The following is a 27,048-nucleotide window of genomic DNA, read 5'->3' on the forward strand; positions in this document are numbered from 1 at the left end:
TACATGATATCAAAAGTTTACAAGACAAGGTTATGAGCTTTTAATGGGTCTGCTTTAAATGGCAACAGAATTGAATATAGGAAATTAAAATGTGTACTAGTATGCTTCTTGTACTTATTTGCCCTTACGCCGAGAGTAGCTGTGTGTTGAAACAAGAGGACTCCCTAGTTTGGGTGAGGGCCACCAAAAGTTGAAAGTAGGGTTCCCTCTGCGTACCCTGTCAAAAAAGTTAGTGTCAAGGCCTGCAAGCTATTTTTAAATCTTTCAACACATGGCAAAGTCTTTGTGGCTGAGAAAGACATTTTCAAGATTTGTTAATGGCCAAATTTGATCTTTGACCTCTAAGTGTGCCCTTCCATAAAAGTTGATATCCGTCCATATGCTATCAGGAATGAATTAATTCTCACGTTTAATTTAACACTCTCTGTGAATCTTACATTAAACCTTGCATACAAATATATGCAACAATATATGCATTAAGGGTTTTATACCATAAGGACTCACATAGCAATTGTGTTTTCTTATTCCAATACAATATCTCTAATTTTGCTATACTGCAAGTGTTGGATTACTTAAAGAATTCTTAGGGCCTAATTGCATGATCAAATCAACTCAAAAAAAGTGTATATACTTCTTGTGTCTTAGTCATTTACTTTGTTTTTACAATAACCAGTGATTGTATTTCTAATATCAAACTGTTTGCTCAGTCATTGTTCCATTAAGTTATGTCATTCAAATGGGTAGTACTAATTTCACCAGGCTTTGACCCCTGAAACCAGCAATAAGATTACATAGAGAATAATAGGTTAGTGTTGATTATAGATCAGGTTTATCCTGCGAGGCTTAGAAAACAAAAAGCACGAGCCTTGGCGAGTGCTTTTTCGTTTTCGTGCCGAGCAGGATAAAACTGATCTATAATCAACACTAATCTATTATTCTATTTATCCCACTTTTTATTCAGTAAACCTTTATATTTACACAAAACTGGATATTTTCGCTTGATTTATGACGTCATTTTGTCGAAACAATGACGTCATGATGTGCCGTTGATTATAGCAGAAATTTAATCAACGGGGCTTTAATCAACCGAATTTGCTGTAAAAGTGGGATAAAATAAAACAGCAAAGAAATGAATTTCACAATATAACTAGCAACATAATGCATGCAAATGGATATAACACACAACTAAAACACTGAACTGAATAATTAATGTACGCATTTAAATGTCACTTTATATTACGATATATATCCATGCCAAAAAGGGACTATCTATGTTTGAAGCAAAGTTACTTACTACCATTCTGATAATGATTTTGTCTCCCTTGCAACATTAATACAGTAAAAACATTGGACATGAACAATCACCGAAGTAAGCCAAATATAACATTAATAAGGTATCAGAAGAGTTTAGTATCAAAATACAAAAATAATATGTACCATAATATTTTTTCAGTTCATATCTTGTTTAAACTTACTAGATGATGTTAAGATTTAATGTTCGCACATTTTGAATTCATGAATAACATTGAAAAACTGTATGTCTTTGAGCAAGTACATAAAATAAAATTATGCAAGCACATTTTAAGCACAACATATTCTTCTGTAAGAGTTGCAGCCACTATGTTAAATATACAAAATATTGAATACCTTAACAGATCAGAGTTAATGACTGCTATTTTTAGATCTTTGATCTACATACATTGATTATAACTTATACAACGGACTAGCCCACAAACAACATGCTGATCAAAAACCAATTTTTTTATATACTATAATATATAGTACAGAATGTCACAGAACCCCCGCATTGCAAATGGTAATTAATAATCAATTTCCTAATCAATTAAAGAACTTTGGTACAGACTTGTATAAATTTCTGAAATCTCCAAATATTAGTTCAACATGAAATCAATCTGTAATCTTATCTGAAATCTTTTTAACCCAAAGCTTTGATTTAACACAAAGATAATTGTCGGCTCTTCCACATTGTTGATATCTGGCTTTGTTTTACTCCCATGCTTTATTGATGCATACTAGCACATGTTTACCTAATAGACAATTTTAAGTTTAAAAATCCCTGCGTTTTTTTTATGCAAACAAGAATAGTTCTACAAGAAGTCTACTTTGTCAGAAAAGTAGAATCCGAAGACTTCTTTTCGTAAAATAGTGAAAATCTTTTTTTATTAACTAAAAGGCGAACAACAAACCTTCAATAACTATAAGGATTAACAAATATAATTAATATACCATATAAAAAACAGCCAATTTATTAGTAACAAATAAAAACAAAAAGAACCCCAAAAAGGACCACTGCATGATAGAACTTGGCTTTTATTCCATCATTTCAAAAGTAAAGAAAATCCTGACTCAGACACTTGCAGCATAAGAAAATTGAATATTGTTCGTATAACACTTACTTTTACTGTTGCCCGTTGGCTGGAATTCATATTCGTAGGAGGTGCGTGTCTGGGGTCGTGTTGACCCCTCGCTACTCGCAGCAATTGCCTGGCGCACCTCGGGGGTCGCCTCTAATAAATACAGTTCTGGTGCATAGGCCTGGAAATATATAAATTTGTCGAAAACAATTCATACTGTGTTATTTAATGTTGTCTCCATATAAATACAGTTCTGAGACACAGGCTTGTAAATATACAATTCACATTCATATTATTCTGATGAATAACCTGCAAATATATAATAAATATGAGCTATGTTCTTGGAAAACCGTGCTTAATTTGTGTGCTTTAAGTGTTGTCCAAGGCTCTTGGAAAACCGTGCTTAATGTGTGTGCTTTAAGTGTTGTCCAAGGCTCTGGGAAAACCGTGCTTAATGTGTGTGCTTTAAGTGTTGTCCAAGGCTCTGGGAAAACCGTGCTTAATGTGTGTGCTTTAAGTGTTGTCCAAGATAAGCCTGTGATGTCTGCACAAGCTATAATCTGGCACAAAACTTCCGCTTGGTTTTGTCTAAAGAGAATCTCTATTTAGCAAAAACCCAGTCTAGATGGAAAGTGTAGTCCCTGATTAACCTAGGTCAACAACCCAGTCTAGATGGAAAGTGTAGTCCTTGATTAACCTAGGTCAACAACCCAGTCTAGATGGCAAGTGTAGTCCTTGATTAACCTAGGTCAACAACCCAGTCTAGATGTAAAGTGTAGTCCCTGATTAACCTAGGTCAACAACCCAGTCTAGATGGCAAGTGTAGTCCCTGATTAACCTAGGTCAACAACCCAGTCTAGATGGCAAGTGTAGTCCCTGATTAACCTAGGTCAACAACCCAGTCTAGATGGCAAGTGTAGTCCCTGATTAACCTAGGTCAACAACCCAGTCAAGATGGCAAGTGTAGTCCTTGATTAACCTAGGTCAACTACACAAGCTAATCTGGGACGACACTTTACAAGCATGCATTAGGCCCTGTTTTAACAGAGTGGCGCTCATATATATATATTCCTTCTACAATTCATACTGTGTGATCATACTGTGTGATCATACTGTGTGATCATACTGTGTGATTTTAATGATGCCTCCAATAAATACAGTTCTGGTACATAGCCCTGCAAATATATATAGGAACTGGCACAAGTTGTCATATAATACCATATTTTATTAAACGAGTTAAGGAATTTTGTTAGTTAGCGAGCCTTTGGCGAGCTTACTTACAAATTACCTGGACTAGTTTAATAAAATATGGTATGAAATGACAACGAGTGTCAGATCTTTTTTATCACATGCTTTTAAATGAGCAAATTAGTAAATATTTACGCAATCAAAACGATAAAATCCCAAATGTTGTTTACATTTCGTGACGTCATTTGACGTTGCAACGTCATTTCAGCATAATAACACAAGAAACTGTCGGAGACGGGTGATGCTCCCCAAAGTGTTTTTTTTTTGTCACAATATTGCACTATATATTCAGATCAAAGGAAACGTCTTGAGGGGCATGACTTTGGACAAAATAATACGATGGGAATTATTTGTTTGAATGAAGTCTCTTCTACTAACACAATAAACAGTCGGAGACGGGTGATGCTCCCCAAAGTTTTTTTTGTCACAATATTGCACTATATATTCAGTTAAAAGGAAACGTCTTGAGGGCACAGTGTTGGGGGGGGACAAGAATTTTTTTATATAAAATTTCAAAGGGCCATAACTCTGTGAAAAATCATCCGACCAGAACCCGCTAATAATATGCACATCTCCTCTTGGTAGTTAAGCTTCCCATAAAGTTTCATTTAATTCCGGTCATTAGTTGCTGAGAAATAGCCCGGACAAGAATTGCACTATATGTACAATTAATGAAAAATTTCAAAGGGCCATAACTCTGTAAAAAATCATCCGACCAGAACCCACTGATAATATGCACATCTCCTCTTGGTAGTGAAGCTTTCCATAAAGTTTCATTGAATTCCGGTCATTAGTTGCTGAGAAATAGCCCGGACAAGAATTGCACTATATGTACAGTAAATGGAAAATTTCAAAGGGCCATAACTCTGTGAAATTTCATCCGACCAGAACCCGCTGAAAATTTGCACATCTCCTCTTGGTAGTGAAGCTTTCCATAAAGTTTCATTGAATTCCGGTCATTAGTTGTTGAGAAATAGCCTAGACAAGAATTGCACTATATGTACAGTTAATGGAAAATTTCAAAGGGCAATAACTCTGTAAAAAAATCATCCGACCAGAACCCGCTGATAATATGCACATCTCCTGTTGGTAGTGAAGCTTCCCATAAAGTTTCAAAGAATTCCGGTCATTAGTTGCTGAGAAATAGCCCGGACAAGAATTGCACTATATGTAAAATTAATGGAAAATTTTAAAGGGCAATAAGTCTGTGAAAAATCATCCGACCAGAACCCACTGATAATATGCACATCTCCTCTTGGTAGTGAAGCTTCCCATAAAGTTTCATTGAATTCCGGTCATTAGTTGCTGAGAAATAGCCCGGACAAAAATTGTGCATGGACGGACACATGGACGGACGGACGGACATACGAAGCGGCGACTATATTATGCTCCCCCCAAAATTTGGGGGAGCATTATAAAATCAAATCTAGGCAGAAATTATTTTCCATGATTATTAGTCCGCGTAGGGACTTCACAAGCTAAATAATGGAAAAAAATTAACACTAAATTACACACAGGCATTAGGCACCATTTTCCTATACATAATCTACAATGGATACAGTGCAATTTTAATGATGCCTCCAATTAAATACAGCTATTGTAAATGGCCTGCAAATTGATATTACAATTCATAAAACTGGTTTAAAGAACATTTATAACAAGAGATGTGTTTGTCAGAAACATAATGCCCCCTATTGCGCCGATTTGAAATACAAAAATAATTTTGTTGACCTTTGACCTTGAAGGATGACCTTGACCTTGAACTTCCACCACTCAAAATGTGCAGCTTCATGAGAACGCTGCTTTGATTTTTTTTTTTTTTTTTTTTACCTTTGACCTTGAAGGATGACCATGACCTTGAACTTCCACCTCTCAAAATGTGCAGCTTCATGAGATACACATGCATTCCAAATATCAAGTTGCTATCTTCAATATTGCAAAAGTTATGGCCAACGTTAAAGTGTTTTTTTCGGACGGACGGACATACTGTCGGACAGTTCAACTGCTATATGCCACCCTACCGGGGGCATAAAAACCAGTAATGTTCAATAACTTGAGAGGAGTTGAGCCTGTTTTTGTTCCAACTCCCTTTTATATGCAGGAAATAACTAAACTACATTTACCTGAGGGGGTAAAAAGTGCTTCACTTTCAGAGTGGCCTCTTGTTTGGATTTCAACTGAAACAAAAATCAACACAGAATCAAGATCAATTCAAATACATGAACAATGCTTAACATTAGTCCAACACTTGAAAATTATAAATAACCATCATAACCAGACAGGTACAAGAGCATTGGCGGCCACAACATTTTACAGCAAGATGCCAATGACTTGGAAATGAAGGTCACCTGAAAGAGGAAACATGTTTTCCAAGAAGAAATGGCTGTGACCGACCTAGTTCATTTGGCCAAAAAAGACAGTAAAAAAGTTATCCCTATGGAGCTAACTTTTCCCTAGGAGTGAGTTTTTGAACCCCATTAATTTCAGAAGTCCTTACTACAATGTAGGAGCACAAACTTGTGGAGACAGAAGATGACAGACATGGGTCTTTCCAGAAATGTGGCATGCACCCTGGGTTCCCATCTCAGTCAACATTGAAAATGAGTATGGGCACTAGGGGCTGAGCCCAAAAGAGAGAGGACCACATGCCCAGAGATTTGTTTTCTTTAGGAAAAGTACCAATACCGTAAAAGTTGGGAAAAATTGGCAAGAAAAACCATAAAATTGGAAACATTTGGGGTGTGAAATCTTCAGACTGGGAATCATGGGTCCCTTAAATTGCTTGCTGGGAAATTTGTCGCCTGCTAAAAGGTTGTCTGCTGAATTTCTAAAATTAGCATTTTCTTCGATTTTTTTCACAGAATACTATCAGAATAGCAAACATTTTGGATCCTGATGAGACGCCATGTTCTGTGGCGTCTCATCAGGATCCAAACTGTTTGCAAAGGCCTTCAAAATTCGGTTCCAGCACTGAAAGGGTTAAATTGCTTGGTATAAATTGCACAAACAAATTCAACAAGAGCTTGTCACAGTAGTGCCAAATCCCTGCCCAAATGTGTTTGCTTGTAAGACAACATTTGTTTTAGAGAGTAGAATAATATTTGTAAAAACAAATAAAGGGAGATGATTTATTATGCTCCGGACAAAAATTTACTTTGAAATTAAATAAAGGGATATAATTCAAACACTAAGGTAGATAGAGTTATGGTTCTTAGTCACTGCACTTCTCCTTTTTGCCATCTGTTTAAGTTTCAAGTAAATCCCTTCAGTAGATTTAGAGTTATGCTCTGGAAAACAAATTACTTTAAAATTATATAAAAGGGGAGATAATTCAAAAACTATGGTAGATAGAGTTATGGTTCTTGGTCACTGCACTTCTCCTAGTTGCCATATGTTTATATTTCAAGTGTCAAGTAAATCCCTTTAGTAGATTTAGAGTTATGCTCCGGACAAAATTTACTTTAAAGTTATATAAAAGGGGAGATAATTCAAAAACTAAGGTAGATAGAATTATGGTTCTTAGTTACTGCACTTTTCCTACTTGCCATCTGTTTATATTTCAAGTTTCAAGTAAATCCCTTCATTAGATTAAGAGTTATGCTCCGGAAAAAAAATTTACTTTAAAATTATATAAAAGGGGAAATAATTCAAAAACTAAGGTAGATAGAGTTGTGGTTCTTGGTCACTGCACTTCTCCTAGTTGCCATCTGTTTATATTTCAAGTTTCAAGTAAATCCCTTCAGTAGATTTAGAGTTATGCTCCGGACAAAAATTTACTTTAAAATTATATAAAAGGGAGATAATTCAAAAACTAAGGTAGATAGAGTTGTTGTGGTTCTTGGTCACTGCACTTCTCCTAGTTGCCATCTGTTTATATTTCAAGTTTCAAGTAAATCCCTTTAGTATATTTAGAGTTATGCTCCGGACAGCAATTTACTTTTAAGTTATATAAAAGGGGAGATAATTCAAAAACTAAGGTAGATAGAGTTATGGTTCTTGGTCACTGCACTTCTACTAGTTGTCATCTGTTTATATTCTAAGTTTAAAGTAAATCCATTCAATAGATTTGGAGTTATGCTCCGGACAAAGTTTCAGCCGGGCGGACCGATGGACGGACAGACGGACAGGACCAATTACTATATCCCCTCCGAAAAATTTAATATATATGCATTTTGGCCTGAAATATTCAGATCCAGTGCTCATTTTGTTTGTTTACTTGCAGATAATGCACTTTTGAGACGAATTTGACGAAATTTTCCTTCCGTTCAATAATTTCTTAGACAACAATCGGGAGTTGTAAACTTAGTTTTAATTCAATTGGGAAAGTAACTTGTATAGGTACTTCATAAAGAAGGAAAGAAATCACTGCACATAGTGCCACAATGTGTTTGAAAAGCGTCCAATTAGCTATGGATACAGTGTTGCAACTCCCACAGACCAGATGCAGCCTGGTCCACTTTACCTGCCCATTATTCTGAGGGTGTTCAAAGTTTAAAACACAAATTTGGGCGCACAACAGCCTGAGCACAGACAGCCACCTGAACACACTAGACAACTGTACAAACATTTGGGCCTTGCTCTGTGAAAAGGGGGTTTAATGCAAGTGCGTAAAGTGTCGTTCCAGATTAGCCAGTGCAGTCCGCACAGGCTAATCAGGGACGACACTTTCCGCTTTTATGTTGTTTCTTCTTGGCAGAAAGTCTCTTCTTAGCAAAACTCCAGTAAAGGCGGAAAGTGTCCTCCCTGATAAGCCTGTTCAGGCTGCTGGGATGACACTTTAAGTACATGCATTAAACCCCTTTTTATAGACCACGGTCCATATATAATAATTTAGAGAAGCCATTACACTTCTGTCTGCTGGATTTAGACAAACATATTCCCAAACATTATTCCTAATGCTTCTGGGAATAAGGCTGCATTATTGCCAATATTAATCGCTCTCTGCTTTTTCATCAATTTGCTATTGTAATAAATTAAAATCAGGACCAGCCACTAGCAAGGTAATCACTGTGACATATCAGTAATTCTTCTACCTTGAATAGTTTCATATAGACTATTTTTTCAATATTCAATAAGCTTTTAATGCCTTGTTAGTGGAACAATTACACACTTTGTGAGCATCACATATGAAGTGCACATTAAATTCAATACATAGAGAATAATAGGTTAGTGTTGATTATAGATCAGGTTTATCATGCGAGGCTTAGAAAACAAAAAGCACGAGCCTTGGCGAGTGCTTTTTCGTTTTTGTGCCGAGCATGATAAACCTGATCTATAATCAACACTGACCTATTATTCTATTTATCCCACTTTTTATTCAGTAAACTTTTTTTATTTAAACAAAATAAGTTTTCACGAGTGTTTGTCGTACTTTGATAATGACTGTAGTGTAACCAAGGTCAGTGTATAACTCCGCGTTCCAAAAATAACCGCTGATCAAATAATCATTTTTTTAAATCAGAATATCGTTCTGTAACAAAGTGTCGAGCGTTATCAATTACAATTTTAATCATATTGAATTGCAAATCTTTAAGTTTTATGACATCAATATGACATCAAGTTGTTATATACAAGGAACTACATTTGTTTACAACGTAGCCTAACACCACACACAATTCACTTTCGATATCAATCTATCGAGTCGATCACGAGGTGCACATTATTTGCTTCTTTGTTATAATATGTGGTTATTTCGTGACGAAATAACAAAGATTACTTGGATTTAAGCTAATTATATACATTAACATTTTGAATGTTGAAAGTGGCACCAAAGAATTGTGAGGCAAAGTTGTTCGAACGCTGGTGAACCGTGAAGTGACTGGGTGGGGCGAACATCAAGATCAACTTGTTCGACGGTAGACAGTGGTTGTCTGGGCTGCATTTCGGCCATAGTTTTGGTGCGTGAAGGTGTACAAGAGGAACTGTTGGATTGTTACATTTACTGGACTGAGCAAGAATGAACACTTTTGCAGCTGTTCAACAGATATGTTGGAATAATTGGTTAAGGACTGGACATTTTTGTGCCCTGTTATTGCCATGGTTTCAGTGGGTGGATATTTGTATTTCGAAATTTTTGGACCAGGAATTTGCGAACTGAGTGGTTCGTTATTCTCTTGTGCTTGAGAAAGCCGGAGTCTTTTGCCATGGCCTTCAGCATCTGACCTAACTTGTTGACAACCAATTGTTGACGCAAGAATCACCGGGATGCAGTGTCATTTGTGCGTATTGCCAGGTAGAAAAGATGCTTTGAAGAAAAATCAGATGGATGCATATCCGAGTACAGCTTGTAAATTAACATAGGATTTCTTGGTCCAGACGATTGTTTTCTACGGTCAAAGGGGAGCAACTCGCACTGACTTCTTCAAAGGGGAGCAACAACAACAGAACCTATTTGCATAGTGTTAAATTTACCTAATACTTGAGGTTTTAATAAAAATAAATGACAAAAAAACGTTTTTTTGCTACTTTCCTTTGTTTTAAGGTCATTAAGATTGACAAACATTTGAGATTGTTTTTATTATTGATGCACTTGGCAAACACAGGTGACGAGGTGCGTGGGAAAAAGTAGTCCCGGTTCGGCAGTTGATGACGTCATTTCGTGCCATTGATTATAGCCTTGCCGTTGATTATAGATGAAATTTAATCAACGGGGCTTTAATCAACCGATTTCGCTGTAAAAGTGGGATAAATATTAATTATGCATCAGGATACCGTGAATTAAATTGCCATTATATAACCCTATTGTGAATGGAGGTTATAACATTCATTGATGAGTTATCATATTTAAATCTTTCACTTAATTGATTTGTAAAGTATTGCAAGCGATTTTTTCCTTCTTTATAAAGTACCTGAAAACGGCACTTTCCCAAATAGGAAAAAACTACAAATTTCCCAATTTTTGTCAATAAAATTCCCAAAGATTTCAAAAGATATATTTATTTATTGTTTTACGATAATACAATGCAACATTTACTTTCTTTCCCAATGCAGCTCTATGGCTTGAACTTTAGAGTAAATATACTATTGACAACTTGACAACATTTAGTTATCTATTTTTAAAGTATTTTGGAGCAAAAAATAAAATACACCAATTTCCCAGAATGAAGGCCGATTTCAAAATTTCAGGGTTTTTAGTGCACATTTTTCCCAATTGGGATGGTACCATACCGGTAGTTTACCTAATTATGCAAATAGATCGCTGCAAATTGCACCTTAACTATCTCAACTTTAAAACAAACTGGTTAAAAAAACTAAAAAAATATTTGAACCATTTAGTAACTTAGATGCAGTAATTCAAAATATTTAAAGGACAATAATAAGTTTGAAGGATATTATAAAGGCAACCCTACTAAAATGAATTCCCTAATCAATGCTGCCTAACCCAAAGTCTGGCCCTCGAATTAAGTTTTATATCCATGTCGACAACACATGAGGCTTAACCCTTTCAGTGCCGGAACCGAATTTTGAAGGCCTTTGCAAACAGTTTGGATCCAGATGAGACGCCACAGAACGTGGCGTCTCATCAGGATCCAAACTGTTTGCTATTCTGATAATATTCTTTTTAAAAAAATCGAAGAAAATGCTAATTTTAGAAATTCAGCAGACGACATTTTAGCAGACGACAAATTTCCCAGCATGCAAAGGGTTAAATCTTAGACGAAACTTTGTGCGGATGCATTAAGCCCTGTTTTCCCAGAGCTTCCCTCATTTATCAATGAAATATGCATGTACCTTCAACTTTCAAAAGCAGCAATATCCCTCAAGACATAATATCACCACTCACCCTCATTGGGAGGAGTTTATTGAAAAGCTGATATTTATACACAAGATGTCAAAAGTTGAGAACAAATTACCTCGCCTCTTGGGTGCCATCAATATATAATATATCAGTGTGATCAATAAAATGTGATGTGCATAATGATAACAATTTTCCCAACTTGTAAGTTACCGGTACTTTTTGAGGAAAAAAATCTCTGAGCATGTGGTCTTCTGTCTTTTGGGCGCAGCCCCTAGTGCCCATACTCATTTTCAATGTTGACTGAGATGGAACCCTGTGCATGTCATTAAATTTCGGGCACTTTTGTTGTGAAAGAACAAAGTCTAAATATATGCAAAACAGTAATGGAACACTTTTATCACATAATTTGGCTTAATTTTCTGCAGACTTATATACTTGTCTTCAAGAAATAAAGAAATCTTCCTTTTCTAGAGATTATCATCAAAGCAGGCAATTTAAAATGAAACAAGAGATATGTTTGTCAGAAACACAATGCCCTCTATTGCGCCGCTTTGAAATAACATTTCAATAGATCATTTGGCAGGTTTAGAAATTATCTCCCTTTTAAAGCTTATTACTGCGCTTGGATTGTATTCTTTTACTTTTTACCTTGAAGGATGACCTTAACCTTTCACCACTCAAAATGTGCAGCTTCATGAGATACACGTGGATGCCAGATATCAAGATGCTATCTTTAATATTGAAAAAGTTATGGCCAATGTTAAAGTTTTTGGAAGAACACACAGACAGACAAACGGACTGACAGTTCAACTGCTATATGCCAACCTACCGGGGGCATAAAAATAGAAGACCAGAAAAGGCAAGCAATATTTAAACAAGTATATATTTGTTCACTTTCATAAAGGGCAATATATCCATTTGGGAATTTTATAGAATTTTTTTGTGAAATATGCAATTAATTGCCAAAATAATTAAAATTGGTATCAGAAATATCAACACATTTCTAAAAAGAAACAAATATAGCATCGTTAAATAATATTACATTATTAAACAAGACAAGTATTGATGCAAAGCATCAAAGGTCATCGGAAATTTCAGTGTAAAAGGCACTCAATGAAGTTACATGGAACGATTTTTTCTACTGTAAATATTAATATATTGGCCGATTATTTTAAACAAAATAGAAAAAGATACTGGTATAACATGATTATCTATGATTTTGTGTTATAACCCCCAAATAACCATTATCTATGATGTTGTGTTATAACCCCCAAATAACCATTATCTATGATTTTGTGTTGTAACCCCCAAATATAGTTCATAGTTCATTTTACTTACATTGGTTTCCTTTTTTTTTAACTGGCATCCGTGTGCAGTTTTCATTAATGGAACAGAACTGTGTAGGTTTTAAAAAATCTGCTTCATCTTGTAAGCGTAATTTCATATTTTTCTCAACTTCAAGGTGAGATGATTCTGAACTTATTCTTACGTTGCTGACATTTACGATAGGGGTTGAGTACTCATTGATATGAAAACACTGTTAAAGTTTTAATGTGTTTACGAACCCCCACACATATATTTCATGGGTATAATAAAAACAAAAAATGGTTACAATAAAACAGCATATTTATTTAAACTAAAATGTCTACATCAAAACAAAAAGTTAACATAGAACACAAATAAAATAATTTGATTCTACTGGGGCCCAAACCTTGGGCCTCTCACATGTGAAGCAAGCGTATAACCACTACACTACTGAACCGCTTGAAAAATCACCTTATAACTAAGATATTAATAAGCTATTAATAGTCGGTTTAAATGTAAACCCGGAAGTTTAAACGCTGGATAGTGAGCGGGGTTAAAGGTCCATACCAAAGTCCATACCATGACTGGCAAGATACGGGTCAGGCCTGCGGCCTTCTATATGTGGTTCTTATAAAAAAACAACCTGTAGGAGGACTCGATAGTAATGAGACTGGGGTGCTGTTAACAAAAAGTTAACATAGAACACAAATAAAATAATTTGATTCTACTGGGGCTCGAACCTTGGACCTCTCACATGTGAAGCGAGGGTGTAACCACTACACTACAGAATCGCTTGAAAAATCATCTTCTAACTAAGATATTAAAAGTGACTGTAGTGTAACGGTTATCAATAAAGCAATAAACCGTGTAATCGCTGTCGTCTTGTAAAATTGAAGAAAATACGCGTTAACCAAAACTCGAACAGCAAAAGTCTGCGCTATTGTTAGAAGAACCACAAAATAAATATATTTTGATTATGTTTTGTTTTTATACAAAGCCAGAAAGTTTCACCGGTTTGCGTATTTGCCCAGTCCCTGTTATCTTTTATTATTGCCCAGTCCCTGTCATCAGCTATTAATTAAAAGAATTAGCTTTGCATTATTGGCAATAAATGTTGTAGTAAATGTAACAAATGCAGTACTTATTTACACTAATTTACACAAAAAATCACCACTATGTAAGATATTCTTATAACAAAAATATATACATTGATCAGTAAAATAACTTCTCCTCCCATAAGCGAAAAAAACGTATTACATACTAGTCGCCGTACTACAGTGCAACGCCAACAATTAAATCATTTGGTGCAAATCTTTACAAGCTACCTTGGACAAACTCAATGGCTGAGCAACCTCAGTGTTTATATCAACTGATCAATTAAAGTATGATGGTATTTTGCAAGAACAAGTAGTGGGTGTCTAGATGATGTATTAAATATTAAACCAATTACGTGTTCCTACATAAATCAAGCAAGTCTTTGAAGATTGTTACTTACAAACTTAAGTCACATCCACCTAGCAAATATGGAGTGGTGGAGTTAATGGTTTCTATGTTTATTACACATACTATTGAAAGTCTTTGATCAACATAATACATATCTAAGAGTTTTTTTGGTATGTAACTAAGGACAATTAAAAGCATTGCGACAATAAAGAATTTTGTAAGTCTATCACCTTTTGAGAAAAATTGTATGCATCTCTGGCGATCATTACCAAATTCTTTAATCAGCAAATTCTGGAATTTAACTGTCTCACATCGGGTGCTTTTAAGAGACAGATTAACTGGTATGCAGCCGCCTTAATCTTAGTGACTTAAGTAGTAACGCTTAATGATTACTAAGTACACTGCGCAACAGGGAACAAATACAGTTTGTTCAGGTAGATTCCCCACTCGTATCTTGATGGAAATAGTACAATATATGCTTGTGCACGTCTTTCTTTAAGGTTAAAGTATGTAAATCTGGCACACCTGACAAACATTATAGTTTTTAACCCTTTCCCCCTCAGAAGCAAAATGAAGATGGTTACATGCAAACAGCATAAAACCAGAACAGCAAGCAATTAACTCGCAGTCTGTTCAGTTTTTATGCTGTTTGCTGCTCATCAGTTTCTAAGGGTTTAAAATAAAGTCTTTTAAACTTGAATCTAGAAAGGTCTTTACTTAAATTTAACTTTTTTAGGGTCTACAAATGCGTCAAAATACATATCTAATTGGTATAGAGTTTAAGCAAAAAGAAATAGCAGTGTTTCGTAGAAATGTCCGTCTATAAGTGGAGAAACAATCCAAGTCTCACAATAAGTTACAGTAAAAAAGAGGTTGGTTGAGTGCTCAAAAGCAACACTTTTACAGGAATTCTGGTGGTGTAGTTAAAAATGTTGGTGCAAAAAGAGAACATCCCATTTACCTTATTCTTAAATTCGATGAAAGGTGAAGGTAAAAAGGAAGTTTAGGTCACAACGTGACAAGTATGAAATATTTAACACGTGGTGTTGGTATATATGAATGTGACATAAAACATTATCCCTAATGTAATTACTTAAAGAAATAGTTTTAAAGGTTAAACAGATTTCACATGTCCAACTGAAAATCACAATTATAATTTTATGATATTGATGTTAATTGATTGCCTTATTTATCATTTATAAAACTATATCATGCCCAAGTTGCCGCCTTAAAATAGCATTTAGATCCAGTAGACCAAATATAGCATTCAGATCCAGTAGACTAAATATAGCATTCAGATCCAGTAGACCAAATATAGCATTCAGATCCAGTAGAATATGTTGATGACAGACTCAATTCTTGTATTGGCATTACCTAATCCACAGTTTGTGCCACAAAATTCAAATCTTTAAGTATATAAGACAGGGGCAGATCGAGGATTTCTGGTTAAGGGGGGTGCGATATTGAAAGATTTGCGGGGGTCCAAGGGGCTGCTAGGGACCCTGGTGGGTGCAGGGCAAAGCCCTGCTAGGGGGTCCAGGGGGGGGGGGGGGGCGAAGCCCTCCAGATGCTCCACAATTTTTGTGATTTTGAAGGCTTTGACAACCACTTATGTAGTGAAAAGAGAATCAATGTGCAAAAAGAGGGATATACATCAGAATTGCAAAGTTCCACTTAAAAAACCGGCCAACAGAGAGTCTAAAGTTAAAACATTTAGCAATTATCTATGATTAGCGGGAAATGTTGTTTACCAAAATGAAGAAAAATTAGTTTAAATAGGTGATTTAGATCTAGTTAAGTGTGAAACATCAAATGAATTGACTTTACTTTGGGGATTTTAGGGGGTGGGAGTACGCAGCATCCTCCCCCCCCCTTGGATCCGCCTATGTATAACAGATAACAGCAGGTATAAATCAGGGTTTTTTTTGGCCCGATTTTATAGCCGAAATTCGGCTATGTTCCCAATCCCAAAAAGTATACTTTTTTCCCAAAATGTGGCAAAAAATTCCCAATTGCAAAAAAAAAAAAAAAAAACAATTTTTTTTTTTTAGAAAGAACTCTTATGTGTATTTTATCTCAATTTTAATTGCATTACATCTAACAAAGTATTATATGATTTTTTTCTTTTAATTTGAATGATTATAAAGAGTTAAATCAAATTTAGTATTTCCCTAATCAGTGGACTTTTCATGTAAAAAAAAAAGGCTAATGAATATATTTTCCCAATTTCATGAAAATGCCGATAAAATTCCCAATTCCAAGGCCATGGGCTATCTTCCCAAAAAGTGGAGAAAAAAAACCTGTAAATTGACATCCCTAAGGAACATTCCCTCCATCTGCAATGTCACACATGTCAAACTCACAATAAACTTGAGTGCCCAGTGATTCACAAGTTTTACAAGTATTTGCAAATTCATTCCGGAACAGGAAAAGTGTTATGGGCTTTCATAAAGGAAAAGCAAATACAGAAAATATTCACTGATTGTGTATTAATAAGACACAAAACAGTACAACCTTTGACAATGGGATTTAAAGATTTCAAAAAAATATCAATTTTTATATCGGAAGTTTACCTAGTTCATTTCTAAATAAATCATGGTTTAAATATAACTTGTTCGATACATTTTACTATTTGCACCTGGTTCTTGAAAACTTCCTGAAAAGATGTGAAAAACCTTGATATTCACATGTAAAAAACTAATATAAAATATAAACGATGACTTAAAAGCTTTGAAAAGGCTACGGAAAACATAAAAATAGGCTTTGTGAACAAACCCCCTCCACTTCAATAAACGGTTGCTAAATAGGGAGATCTTGTTTGTTTTGGCATCAAAGTTAAATCACTGTAATATGTAAGCAAACACAATTTTGATAAGCTGATATCAATATCTGATGTTTATGAATCTATTCAAACATTTCAGACGGGTCATACCCATTAGCCAAAAGAATAACAGCTACTTAAGAAATGGTCAAGTTTATGAAATTTTGATGAAGTAAATAAAGATTGGCATATTAGTTAAAATGACAAATAATCGTTTCTAGGCGTTTTACATTCCTCTGCTTTTAACCAGTGCACGGCTCATACAATCTCTTTCATTCCTTAGGGCTCAGGCATCTCTCCCCCCCCCCCCCCAAGAGCCTTATCATTCATACAGTTTCATGGAAGAATTTGGCGTATATTTATAAGCAATGTATATGCTTATACAAATTAAAACAGTGTGAAAAGAAATTAACAGCAATTGAATCAGGAAAAGAATTGGACAGGAATATTAATTCCACTGTGCCAAATGTCTTATAGACTAAGACAATATGTCTTAGAGTCCTTAAAGTGTTAGTTATGTAATACCTAAAAAAAAACATTTTACTGATAATATCTCTGATTATATTGGGAAAATAATAAGGACTTAGAATGAAACTTGAATGAAAGTTAACTGTTGAGACTGAAACATCCAGTGACCCAGTGACAGCTGAGGAAAAGGAAACAAAACAATTACAGGTTCGAGAAGCAAGTTCAATGTATGAGAGTTAACTGTTTATATTACAACATTTATTGAGAGCTTTAAACATTTGCAGGTTTGAGAAGAAGCAAGTTCAATGTATGAAAGTTTACTGTTTATATAGCACACCATTTATTGACCCAAAAATGAGAGCAAGAAACATTTACAGGTTTTAGAAAAAGCAAGTTCAGTGTATGAAAGTTTACTGTTTATATAGTACACCATTCATTGACCCAAAAATGAGAGCAAAAAACATTTACAGGTTTTAGAAGAAGCAAGTCCAATGTATGAAAGTTTACTGTTTATATAGTACACCATTTATTGACCCAAAAATGAGAGCAAGAAACATTTACAGGTTTTAGAAGAAGCAAGTTCAGTGTATGAAAGTTTACTGTTCATTTATTGACCCAAAAATGAGAGCTAGAAACATTTAAAGGTTTGAAAAGACACAAGTTCAATGTATGAAATTTTACTGTTTATATTACAACATTGATTGACCCAAAAATGAGAGCTAGAAACAGTTATAGGTTTGAAAAGACACAAGTTCAATGTATAAAAGTTTACTGTTTATATTACAACATTGATTGACCCAAAAATGACAGCAAGAAACATTTACAGGTTTTAGAAGAAGCAAGTCAGTGTATGAAAGTTTACTGTTCATTGATTGACCCAAAAAATGAGAGCTAGAAACATTTACAGGTTTTAGAAGAAGCAAGTTCAGTGTATGGAAGTTTACTGTTCATTTATTGACCCAAAAATGAGAGCTAGAAACATTAACAGGTTAAAGAAGAAGTCATTTCAATGTATGAAAAATTACTGTTTATATTACAACATTAATTTTATTGAACCTAAAAAAAGAGAGCTAGCATTGACATGATGATTATAATAATAATGGATAAAAATGATACACAACAACTGGGTCGAGGAGCACCTGAACTTCAATCAAATTTCTTGTCTGATGTCAATGCAGCGTTATGACAGTGGGACAATACCGTTTTAACAACTATAAATTGTTTTTTCAATCATTAAATGAGTCCATGGTGGTATAAAATGGTCAATACTTGATCAATTGAAATCAATACGGATTCCTATGATCTATTCACACCTTAACCAAGAACTGGCTCAATACCGCAGAGTTTTAATAATAGAAAAGCTGAGATGACCTATTCACGCCTAAACCAAGAACTGGCTCAGTACCACAGAGTTTTAACAAAAGAAAGGCTGGGAAATGCGTCAGTTCGTGACAATTCCAATTAAACAAACAAAAAAGTATTGCTTCACTCAGTTAAAGTTTGACACAGAAATCGTCCGCTCCATAGAAACCATAATGGTGCCTTTAATTGTGTGTATCACGCAATTGCAAGGTTGGAGGAATCATATGCTTGCCATTGACAGAGTTCCTCATATGCTGAGAGCTTATACATTCAAGGCAAAGTTCAGTTTTTCAAAAGTTCTCATACAGATCACTGGCTAGCATGATTAAACAAAAGCTTTTTTCTATTAAAACATGACATAAACGAATGAATAAGCCAAAATCTATCTGAACAAGAAATGTGTTCATCAGAAACACAATGCCCCCTATTGCGCTGCTTTGAAATTATTTTTTTTACCTTTGACCTTGAAGGATGACATTGACCTTGAACTTCCACCACTCAAAATTTGCAGCTTCATGAGAACGCCGCTTTGATTTTTATTTTATTTTTGACCTTGAAGGATGACCTCCTCAAGTTGCTATCTTCAATATTGAAAGTTATGGCCAATTTTAAAGTTTTCGGACGGACAGATGCCATATATTTGACATTTGACCTTGAAGGATGACCTTGACCTTCACCTTTCACCACTCAAAATGTTCAGCTCCATGAGATACACATGCATGTCAAATATCAAATTGCTATCTTCAATAGTGAAAAGTTATGGCCAATGTTTAAGTTTTTTTCGGACGGACGGACAGACTGACATACACTCATACTGACATACTGACTGATGGACAGTTCAACTGCTATATGCCACCCTTCCGGGAGCATAAAAATAAATTGAAGAATCATCAGATATCAAATTTATATCCAGGAGAAGAACTTTTTGTTACGTAGTCATAAAAAAAAACATCAATACAAAAATGAAGTTCGCTGCATGTGACTTATTGAAACAATTTATATAAATGCGCACACTTGAAATGCCAATTAATTCCACTTCCAATTATCTTTCTCTGTATAATGCATGAATGGCGTACATTATTATCTGCTACAGAATAGGGTTGAATCGATCTATACCCATTTATACAGCTATCCACATGTTGACTGTGACACTGCTATTCAATTAGTTGCCGCTGGTCACTTTAATGCAGATGTTTTGAATCATAATTCCATACAAAAATAAGTGCCACCTTGTGTGCACTTCAAATATTGGCATGATATTATTGATACAAACGGCATTTAAAGGGTGAGGGATTCAGATCTAAAATTTGTGATTTATAAACCAATTGTGACAGTCACAATAGTTGGATGCATACAATATCTTTGTTCTAAATGAAACAAGATGTGTTTGTGAAACACAATGTCCCCCTATATGATGTTTGACATTGTAGGATGACCTTGACCTTGTGAAGGATGACCTTGACCTTGACCTTTCACCACTCAAAATGTGCAGCTCCATGAGATACACATGCATGCCAAATATCAAGTTGCTATCTTCAATATTGCAAAAGTATTTATAAAATAAGCGATTTGGGCCACATATATTTGACCTCTGACCTTGAAGGATGACCTTGACCTTGACCTTTCACCACTCAAAATGAGCAGCTCCATGAGATGCACATGCATGCCAAATATCAAATTGCTATCTTCAATATTGCAAAAGTATTCATAAAATGAGTGATTTTGGCCACATATAATTGACCTCTGACCTTGAAGGATGACCTTGACCTTGACCTTTTACCACTCAAAATGTGCAGCTCCATGAGATACACATGCATGCCAAATATCAAGTTGCTATCTTCAATATTGCAAAAGTATTCATAAAATGAGCGATTTTGGCCATATATATTTGACCTCTGACCTTGAAGGATGACCTTGACCTTGACCTTTCACCACTCAAAATGTGCAGCTTCATGAGATACACATGCATGCCAAATATGAAGTTGCTATCTTCAATATAGCAAAAGTTATTGCAAAATGTTAAAGTTGGCGCAAACAGACAGACCAACAGACAGACCAACAGACAGGGCAAAAACAATATGTCCCCCACTACTATAGTGGGGGACATAAAAATATTCTTATTTGAATAAAATCTTCTGGGTAAGTCTCAGTGGGTTTGCTTTGTCAACCACTGAGGCCAGCAGGTGACAAACATACAGGGCAGTCACAAAAGCTTGCATGCTTCCCATCTGTAGATCTGCCATAGTCATTAGCACTTTTCTATGGAATTCCATAGAAAATATTATGGAATTCTACGGAAATAGATGGAAATCCATGGAATTCCATCCACTTGCCAATTTTCCATCTGAAGCTGTTATGGAATTCCACGGAATCTCAACTAAAATTCCATGCATTTCCACGGAATGTATGGAAAACACCATGGAAAGTTGGACTTAGCCATTTTTTTCAACGGAAATCGTTATGGAAAATAACTTATACATTTTCTTGGATGGAAATCAATGAAAAATAACTTAGAAAATGTTCGCTGGTTGTCTGAAATGTATTTGTAGTTTAATACATGTATGAATTTATTTGCATCATGTATTTTGTATTTAAAAGAAAATGCAATAAAGATAATTATAAATTTGTTCTAGAAATTGGAACAGTTCTGGAACTGTTCCATATATGTGTTCTTAAACGTATGTTCTGGAATTGTTCCAAAACAGTTTTTTTAGAATAAATCCAGAACATTTGTGGAAAATGGCTTAGGACTGAAACTGTTCCAATAATTTCAAGAACCTTTTTAGAACATTTCAAGGACAAAATATGGTCAAAATTTTCTAAAAATGTTTTAAAATGTAGTTCTAGAACACATCTAGAACACTTTAAGAACCAGTTAGTTCTACAAAAGTTCTAATGGGGAATAAGAACACATATAGAACACCTTACACTTACAAATAGCCAAATAGACTTCATAGTAGCAACAGCAGCAGCAGCAGTAGTAGTAGTAGTTGTAGATGTAGTAGCTGTATTAGTAGTAGTAGTTGTTGTTGTAGTAGGTGCTGTTGTTGTAGTAATTGATGTAGTAGCAGTAGTGTTTTTTATATCAGTACAGGTTGTGGTGGTAGTGGTAGTAGTAGAAGTAGTAGCATTAACAGTTTCTGTAGCAATAGTAGTAGCAATAGAAATAGCAGTAGTAGCAGTTGTTGCTGTAGTAGCAGTTGTTGCTGCTGCTGTTGCTGCTGTTGTTGTCACTGCTGTTGTTGTTGCTGCTGTTGCTGCTGTTATTGTTGCTGTTGTTGTTGTTGGTGTTGTTGTTGATGCTGTAGTAATTAAAGTAGCTGTAGTTCTGCAGAAGTAGGAGTATTTGTTACTTTCAAAGCAATTTCTACAAGTTTAAATTCCTTAACCCTGTCCAAGTGGTATACACACTGTTTGGGTATGTTTGCTGCAAATCTATTGGTTATAAGATATAACAGCCTTTTCTAATTGGCTGAATTCAAATACAGAAAGTTTACCTGTTAGATTGAAACATGAAACATGGTGGACAATTTACTGGTTTAACTTGTTAAAATAAAGTTAAGGAAATTTAACAAACAGAAGAGTTCATTAGTTTTTCCATTAAAAACACTTCCTTAAAATACTTATGTATTTATATCATTTGGAAAGTGACATGAAATATTGCTAAAGAGTGATGCATACAGTGTTTGAGCAGTCTGTCTAGGAATAGAACAACAACTGAAGGTTTGTGATTTTTATTATTTCTAAATATTCCTTTAAATTTAATCTTCTTATGACATTATTGTTGACCTTTTTATGTGATATTTGAGGTTTTAGTATGGCAAATATTAGTTTAAAAGCAGCTGTCACCCAAATTTTCACTTAGTGGAGTTTGCAGGTTGAAAAAGGAAGTAATAAGACCTATGTGGAGAAATTAATAACGTTGAATGTAGTATCGGAATTTTATCATGCAAGGTTATGGAACTGCAGGCTAAGGAAGTTTTGTACTGTGCATTTTGAGCACTCAATGCTCATTAATGGTGTTAATGTTTATTATTATCCCCCGCCATAGGTGGAGGGATATTGTTTTGGCGTTGTCTGTCCGTCCTTCCATCCTTCCGTCTGTTCGTCTTTCCATCCGTCCGTAGCCATATCTTGGAAGTGCTTTGGCAGATTTCACTGAAACTTGGTATGAGTATGTATATGGATAAGAGGATGATGCATGCCAAATGGCATTGTTCACCATTAGTTAAAAACAGAGTTATGGCCCTTTGTATCTTGAAAAAATGCTTTTTTGTGTGTCCAAGGCCATATCCTGGAAGTGCTTTGGCGGATTTCATTGAAACCTAGTTCGAGTATATATATGGATAAGAGGATGATGAACGCCAAATAGAATTGTACACCATCTGTTAAAAACGGGGTTATGGCCCTTTGTATCTTTAAAAAATGCTTGTTTGAGTGTCAAATATAATACTTATGTGTCCAGAAGCATGTTGGCGGGGATATCAATTCAACGTATTTGCTTGTAAATAAAAAATTAAACCAGTGGAATTGGTTTTTAAGTATCTGAGTGTGCATTTTCATACCAATAGAATTACACATCATTCTAATTATAGCAATAATAAATTTGTACTAATCATACCAACAAATTAAATTATGCTTAGTGCTTTGCGATGTATTCACTTCGTTTTTAGTTCTCTTTCTAAAGACCATTTAACAACTTAATATTTAAAACAATTCATGAATTACGTTCCCTATACATTTTCATTATGTGCTTTAATTAACATTGACCAGTTGATGGAAGATACTGCAGAGTTTGGCAGGGAAATAATCCAACAGCAAAGCGGCTCTTTAAGCGCATTTACCTAGAGGACTTACAGGGCCACAAATTCATGGTAAATATTGTCATGCCCTGGGCTAGATAAGTTATTTAATGTTAACCACCTGAAAGTATTTTGTCTTTTTGGAATTCAATATATTGGTCTAAGTCAGTTACACTTTTTTGGATCCTGGGATAACTTTAAAAGTTCTAAGTATTTTTTCATGAAACTTGAAACATGAACAGATGACAATAAGGACATTTTGCACGTCAATTCATGTTGTTTATAATGCAAGAATTCTGGTTGCTATGGCAACAAATATATTTAACAAACTTAAAATAGTGAAGTTAAACAGGTAGGGGACTATATTGCTTTGCAATCTCTTGTTATAGTTTGAATGTAAATAACTCTTTGCTTTAGACATTTTTATGAATTTTTATTCTGAAGAGCACATGTGAGCAGTATACTATGTACCTCATACCAAAAAGGACCCGGAGGCAGTGACTGGTGTTCAATATTTTCAGAAGAAAAGGAAAATGGCAGTGGAAGACTTGGACAAACATTTTTAAAAACTAGCCTCTGTGTTAAGCCTGGCAGTCTGTGGCTGGTGACATGTTTTATTTTGGTTACTTCTTGTATAAAAAAGACCAGTTATTTATTTTGTGAATTGTATTTTGTGTTTGTTTTTTGTCTTAATTTATTTGTGTTTTTTTTTAATTTAGGAATTTGAAACTTGGATAATTGAATTAAGTCCGTGTTCAACAGTACTGAGCATAGTATAATAAATAACAAATTTACAACAGTTGTTAATTTGTTATGTATTATTATTAACTATGCTCAGTACTTGAATACTGGCTGTCTGCATGGGAATTTGTTTTCTAGAAAGTTGGTTTCAGACTTAAATATTTGAAGTTAACCTTCGGAACTTTTCTAGAATTGTACTGGAACACATCAACTAGAACTGAACTTCTGTTATCATACTGAAAGTGTTCTAGAATTAATAAGGAACAGTTGTTGAACGTTAAAATTTATGAGAAAAAACTTTAGAACAATTGTGCGTGATGTGTGTGTGCATGTAATTGTGTGTGTTTATGAACATATGTGAGAAAGGAAGCATACTTGTCATAAGAGAAATGTACAATTCTACTTCTATGTTTTATATTGTGCCTTTTATAAGTTTTTCTTTTCTCACCTGTATATGCGTGCATGTTTATGGATGTGTTTTTGAATGTGTGCATGCATGCCTGTGGTTAAGAGAGTTGGTACTTTATGAAAATGTAAAACCACTCATTTTTGAATATGTACTGTGACTGCATGTGTGTGGTTAATGATCGATGCCAGATCTTGTTCTTGTTTAACTTCTATGATGAAACCTTTAGTTACATTCACATTTGTTTTTCAAAATCAATAAAATGCCTTTTGATCTATAATCTGTTGTTTTTGTTTTTTTTATTCCAGCTTTTTATTAAATTCCATAGCTTTTCACGGAATTCCACGGCATTCTATGGATTTCCACGGCATTCTATGGAATTCCACGGCATTCTATGGAATTCCACGGCGTTCTATGGAATTCCACGGCGTTCTATGGAATTCCACGGCATTCTATGGAATTCTATGGAATTCCACGGCATTCTATGGAATTCCACGGCATTATATGGAATGCCACGGAATTCTATGGAATTCCACGGCATTTTATGAAATTCCATCCCATATCAAGTCCCCCTTCTGTTTTTTTTCACTTTTCCATTGATTGCATGGAATCGGATGGAAAGTTAGTGCCAATACTCCACGGAATTCCATCTAACGATTTCCATAGAATTCCATATGATTCCACGGCAGATCTACAGTCGGGCGGTTAAGTGAGATAAAAACCATTTCAATATTTTTAATACAGTCCAACCTGACTTCGTGGCCACCTGAGAAAAGCGGTCACCTGGCTATAGTGGTCAGTCAAGATTCTACCCAGACAAAAATCTGTCTTTTTTACACCTGAGAATAAAGTCACCTGCAATAAGCAACCAGTGGTGAGTATATTTTACACTATAATGCCCATTTTCGCAGTGGTTTTAGTTACTTAAGATAAGTAGTTTTACGCTTGAGGTTGCTTTAATGATTATGAAAATGTAAATGAAAAGGGTTTTCTAAGCTTTGGTGTGGTTGTTGTTTTTTAATGAAAATAAATAACTATCAAATGACCAAACATCTTAAAAGTGACTTAAACCATTTATGCCTAGTGTCTTAAAAAAGGCCTTGGCAAACAGCTTAAAGGAATTTCTGTAAGAAATATTCTAAATAAATAAATAAATATACTAGACATTTCTAATTTTAGAAATACATTGATCCAATTTAGAAGGATTGGAGAGTCCAAAAGGCATAAATGGGTTAAGCAGTCACCTGCCAACAGCAGCTTCTTTGACCACCTCCATTGCCTGGCTGCTGTACACACATTGGACTGAATAATAAAGGAGGTTATACATGGCCGAAATGGACAAAAAAATAAATCTTAAACTTATAAGTCAGTTTGGAAAATATATATATATATAAATTGCACACTCATCAGTTCATATTGCCGATTAGCTCAAGGATCACTATATCTAATAGGAATTGGACTTTGACAGCTCTTTGGTGAATTATCGAAGACTTGCGATACTTCAACTGCTGGATTTTGTCTCCTACGATTGTTCAAGTAGGCTCCAACGAGATAACGTTTAACAGGATGGACAAAACAATTGCTAAAGATATATTTACTTTGCTTTTCAATATCCTTTTAATGTTTATTTAGATTTTTGAAGTAGCAAGACGATAACTTTTTGCAGTAAATACTTAAAATGTATGAACACAAATCATGGTGTTAGATGAAAATAACAAGGGCTGTTTGTAAAACATGCATGCCCCATATGGGCTGTCAGTTGTAGTGGCAGCCATTGTGTGAATACGGTTTTAGTCACTGTGACCTTGACCTTTGACCTAGTGACCTGAAAATCAATAGGGGTCATCTGCCAGTCATGATCAATGTACCTATGAAGTTTCATGATCCTAGGTGTAAGCATTCTTGAGTTATCATCCAGAAACCATTTTACTATTTCGAGTCACTGTGACCTTGACCTTTGACCTAGTGACCTGAAAATCAATAAGGGTCATCTGCCAGTCATGATCAATGTTCCTATGAAGTTTCATGGTCCTAGGCGTAAGCATTCTTGAGTTATCATCCGGAAACCATTTCACTGTTTCGAGTCACTGTGACCTTGACCTTTGACCTAGTGACCTGAAAATCAATAGGGGTCATCTGCCAATCATGATCAATGTTCCTATGAAGTTTCATGATTTTAGGCCTAAGCGTTCTTGAGTTATCGTCCGGAAACCATCTGGTGGACGGACGGACTGACCGACCAACGGACGGACCGACCAACATGTGCAAAACAATATACCCCCTCTTCTTTGAAGGGGGGCATAAATATTCACAAGAACTGATTAAAAAAAAATACAAAT

At 35.0% G+C, this 27,048-nt stretch overlaps 1 protein-coding gene and 1 long non-coding RNA gene across 6 annotated transcripts in view; one reads left to right on the forward strand and one right to left on the reverse strand.

The window, feature by feature from the left end:
• LOC127873620 (apical junction molecule-like) overlaps positions 1–27,048 on the reverse strand; it is a 176,048-nt gene that overhangs the window by 51,563 nt on the left and 97,437 nt on the right. For all 5 annotated transcript variants that reach the window (XM_052417497.1, XM_052417501.1, XM_052417496.1 and 2 more), the window contains exons 4-5: positions 5,747–5,800; positions 2,418–2,556 (exon numbers count right to left, since the gene is read on the reverse strand). In XM_052417497.1, the coding sequence (XP_052273457.1) occupies positions 2,418–2,556; positions 5,747–5,800 (193 nt within the window). The remainder of the gene's footprint in view (positions 1–2,417; positions 2,557–5,746; positions 5,801–27,048) is intronic.
• On the forward strand, positions 22,266–24,983 carry LOC127873629 (uncharacterized). The gene is made up of 3 exons (XR_008046308.1): positions 22,266–22,483; positions 23,534–23,634; positions 24,007–24,983. It is a non-coding gene; the product is annotated as an uncharacterized LOC127873629 (long non-coding RNA).

Source organism: Dreissena polymorpha, chromosome 3, assembly GCF_020536995.1.
Source record: "Dreissena polymorpha isolate Duluth1 chromosome 3, UMN_Dpol_1.0, whole genome shotgun sequence".
In the NCBI taxonomy this organism is placed as follows: domain Eukaryota; kingdom Metazoa; phylum Mollusca; class Bivalvia; order Myida; family Dreissenidae; genus Dreissena; species Dreissena polymorpha.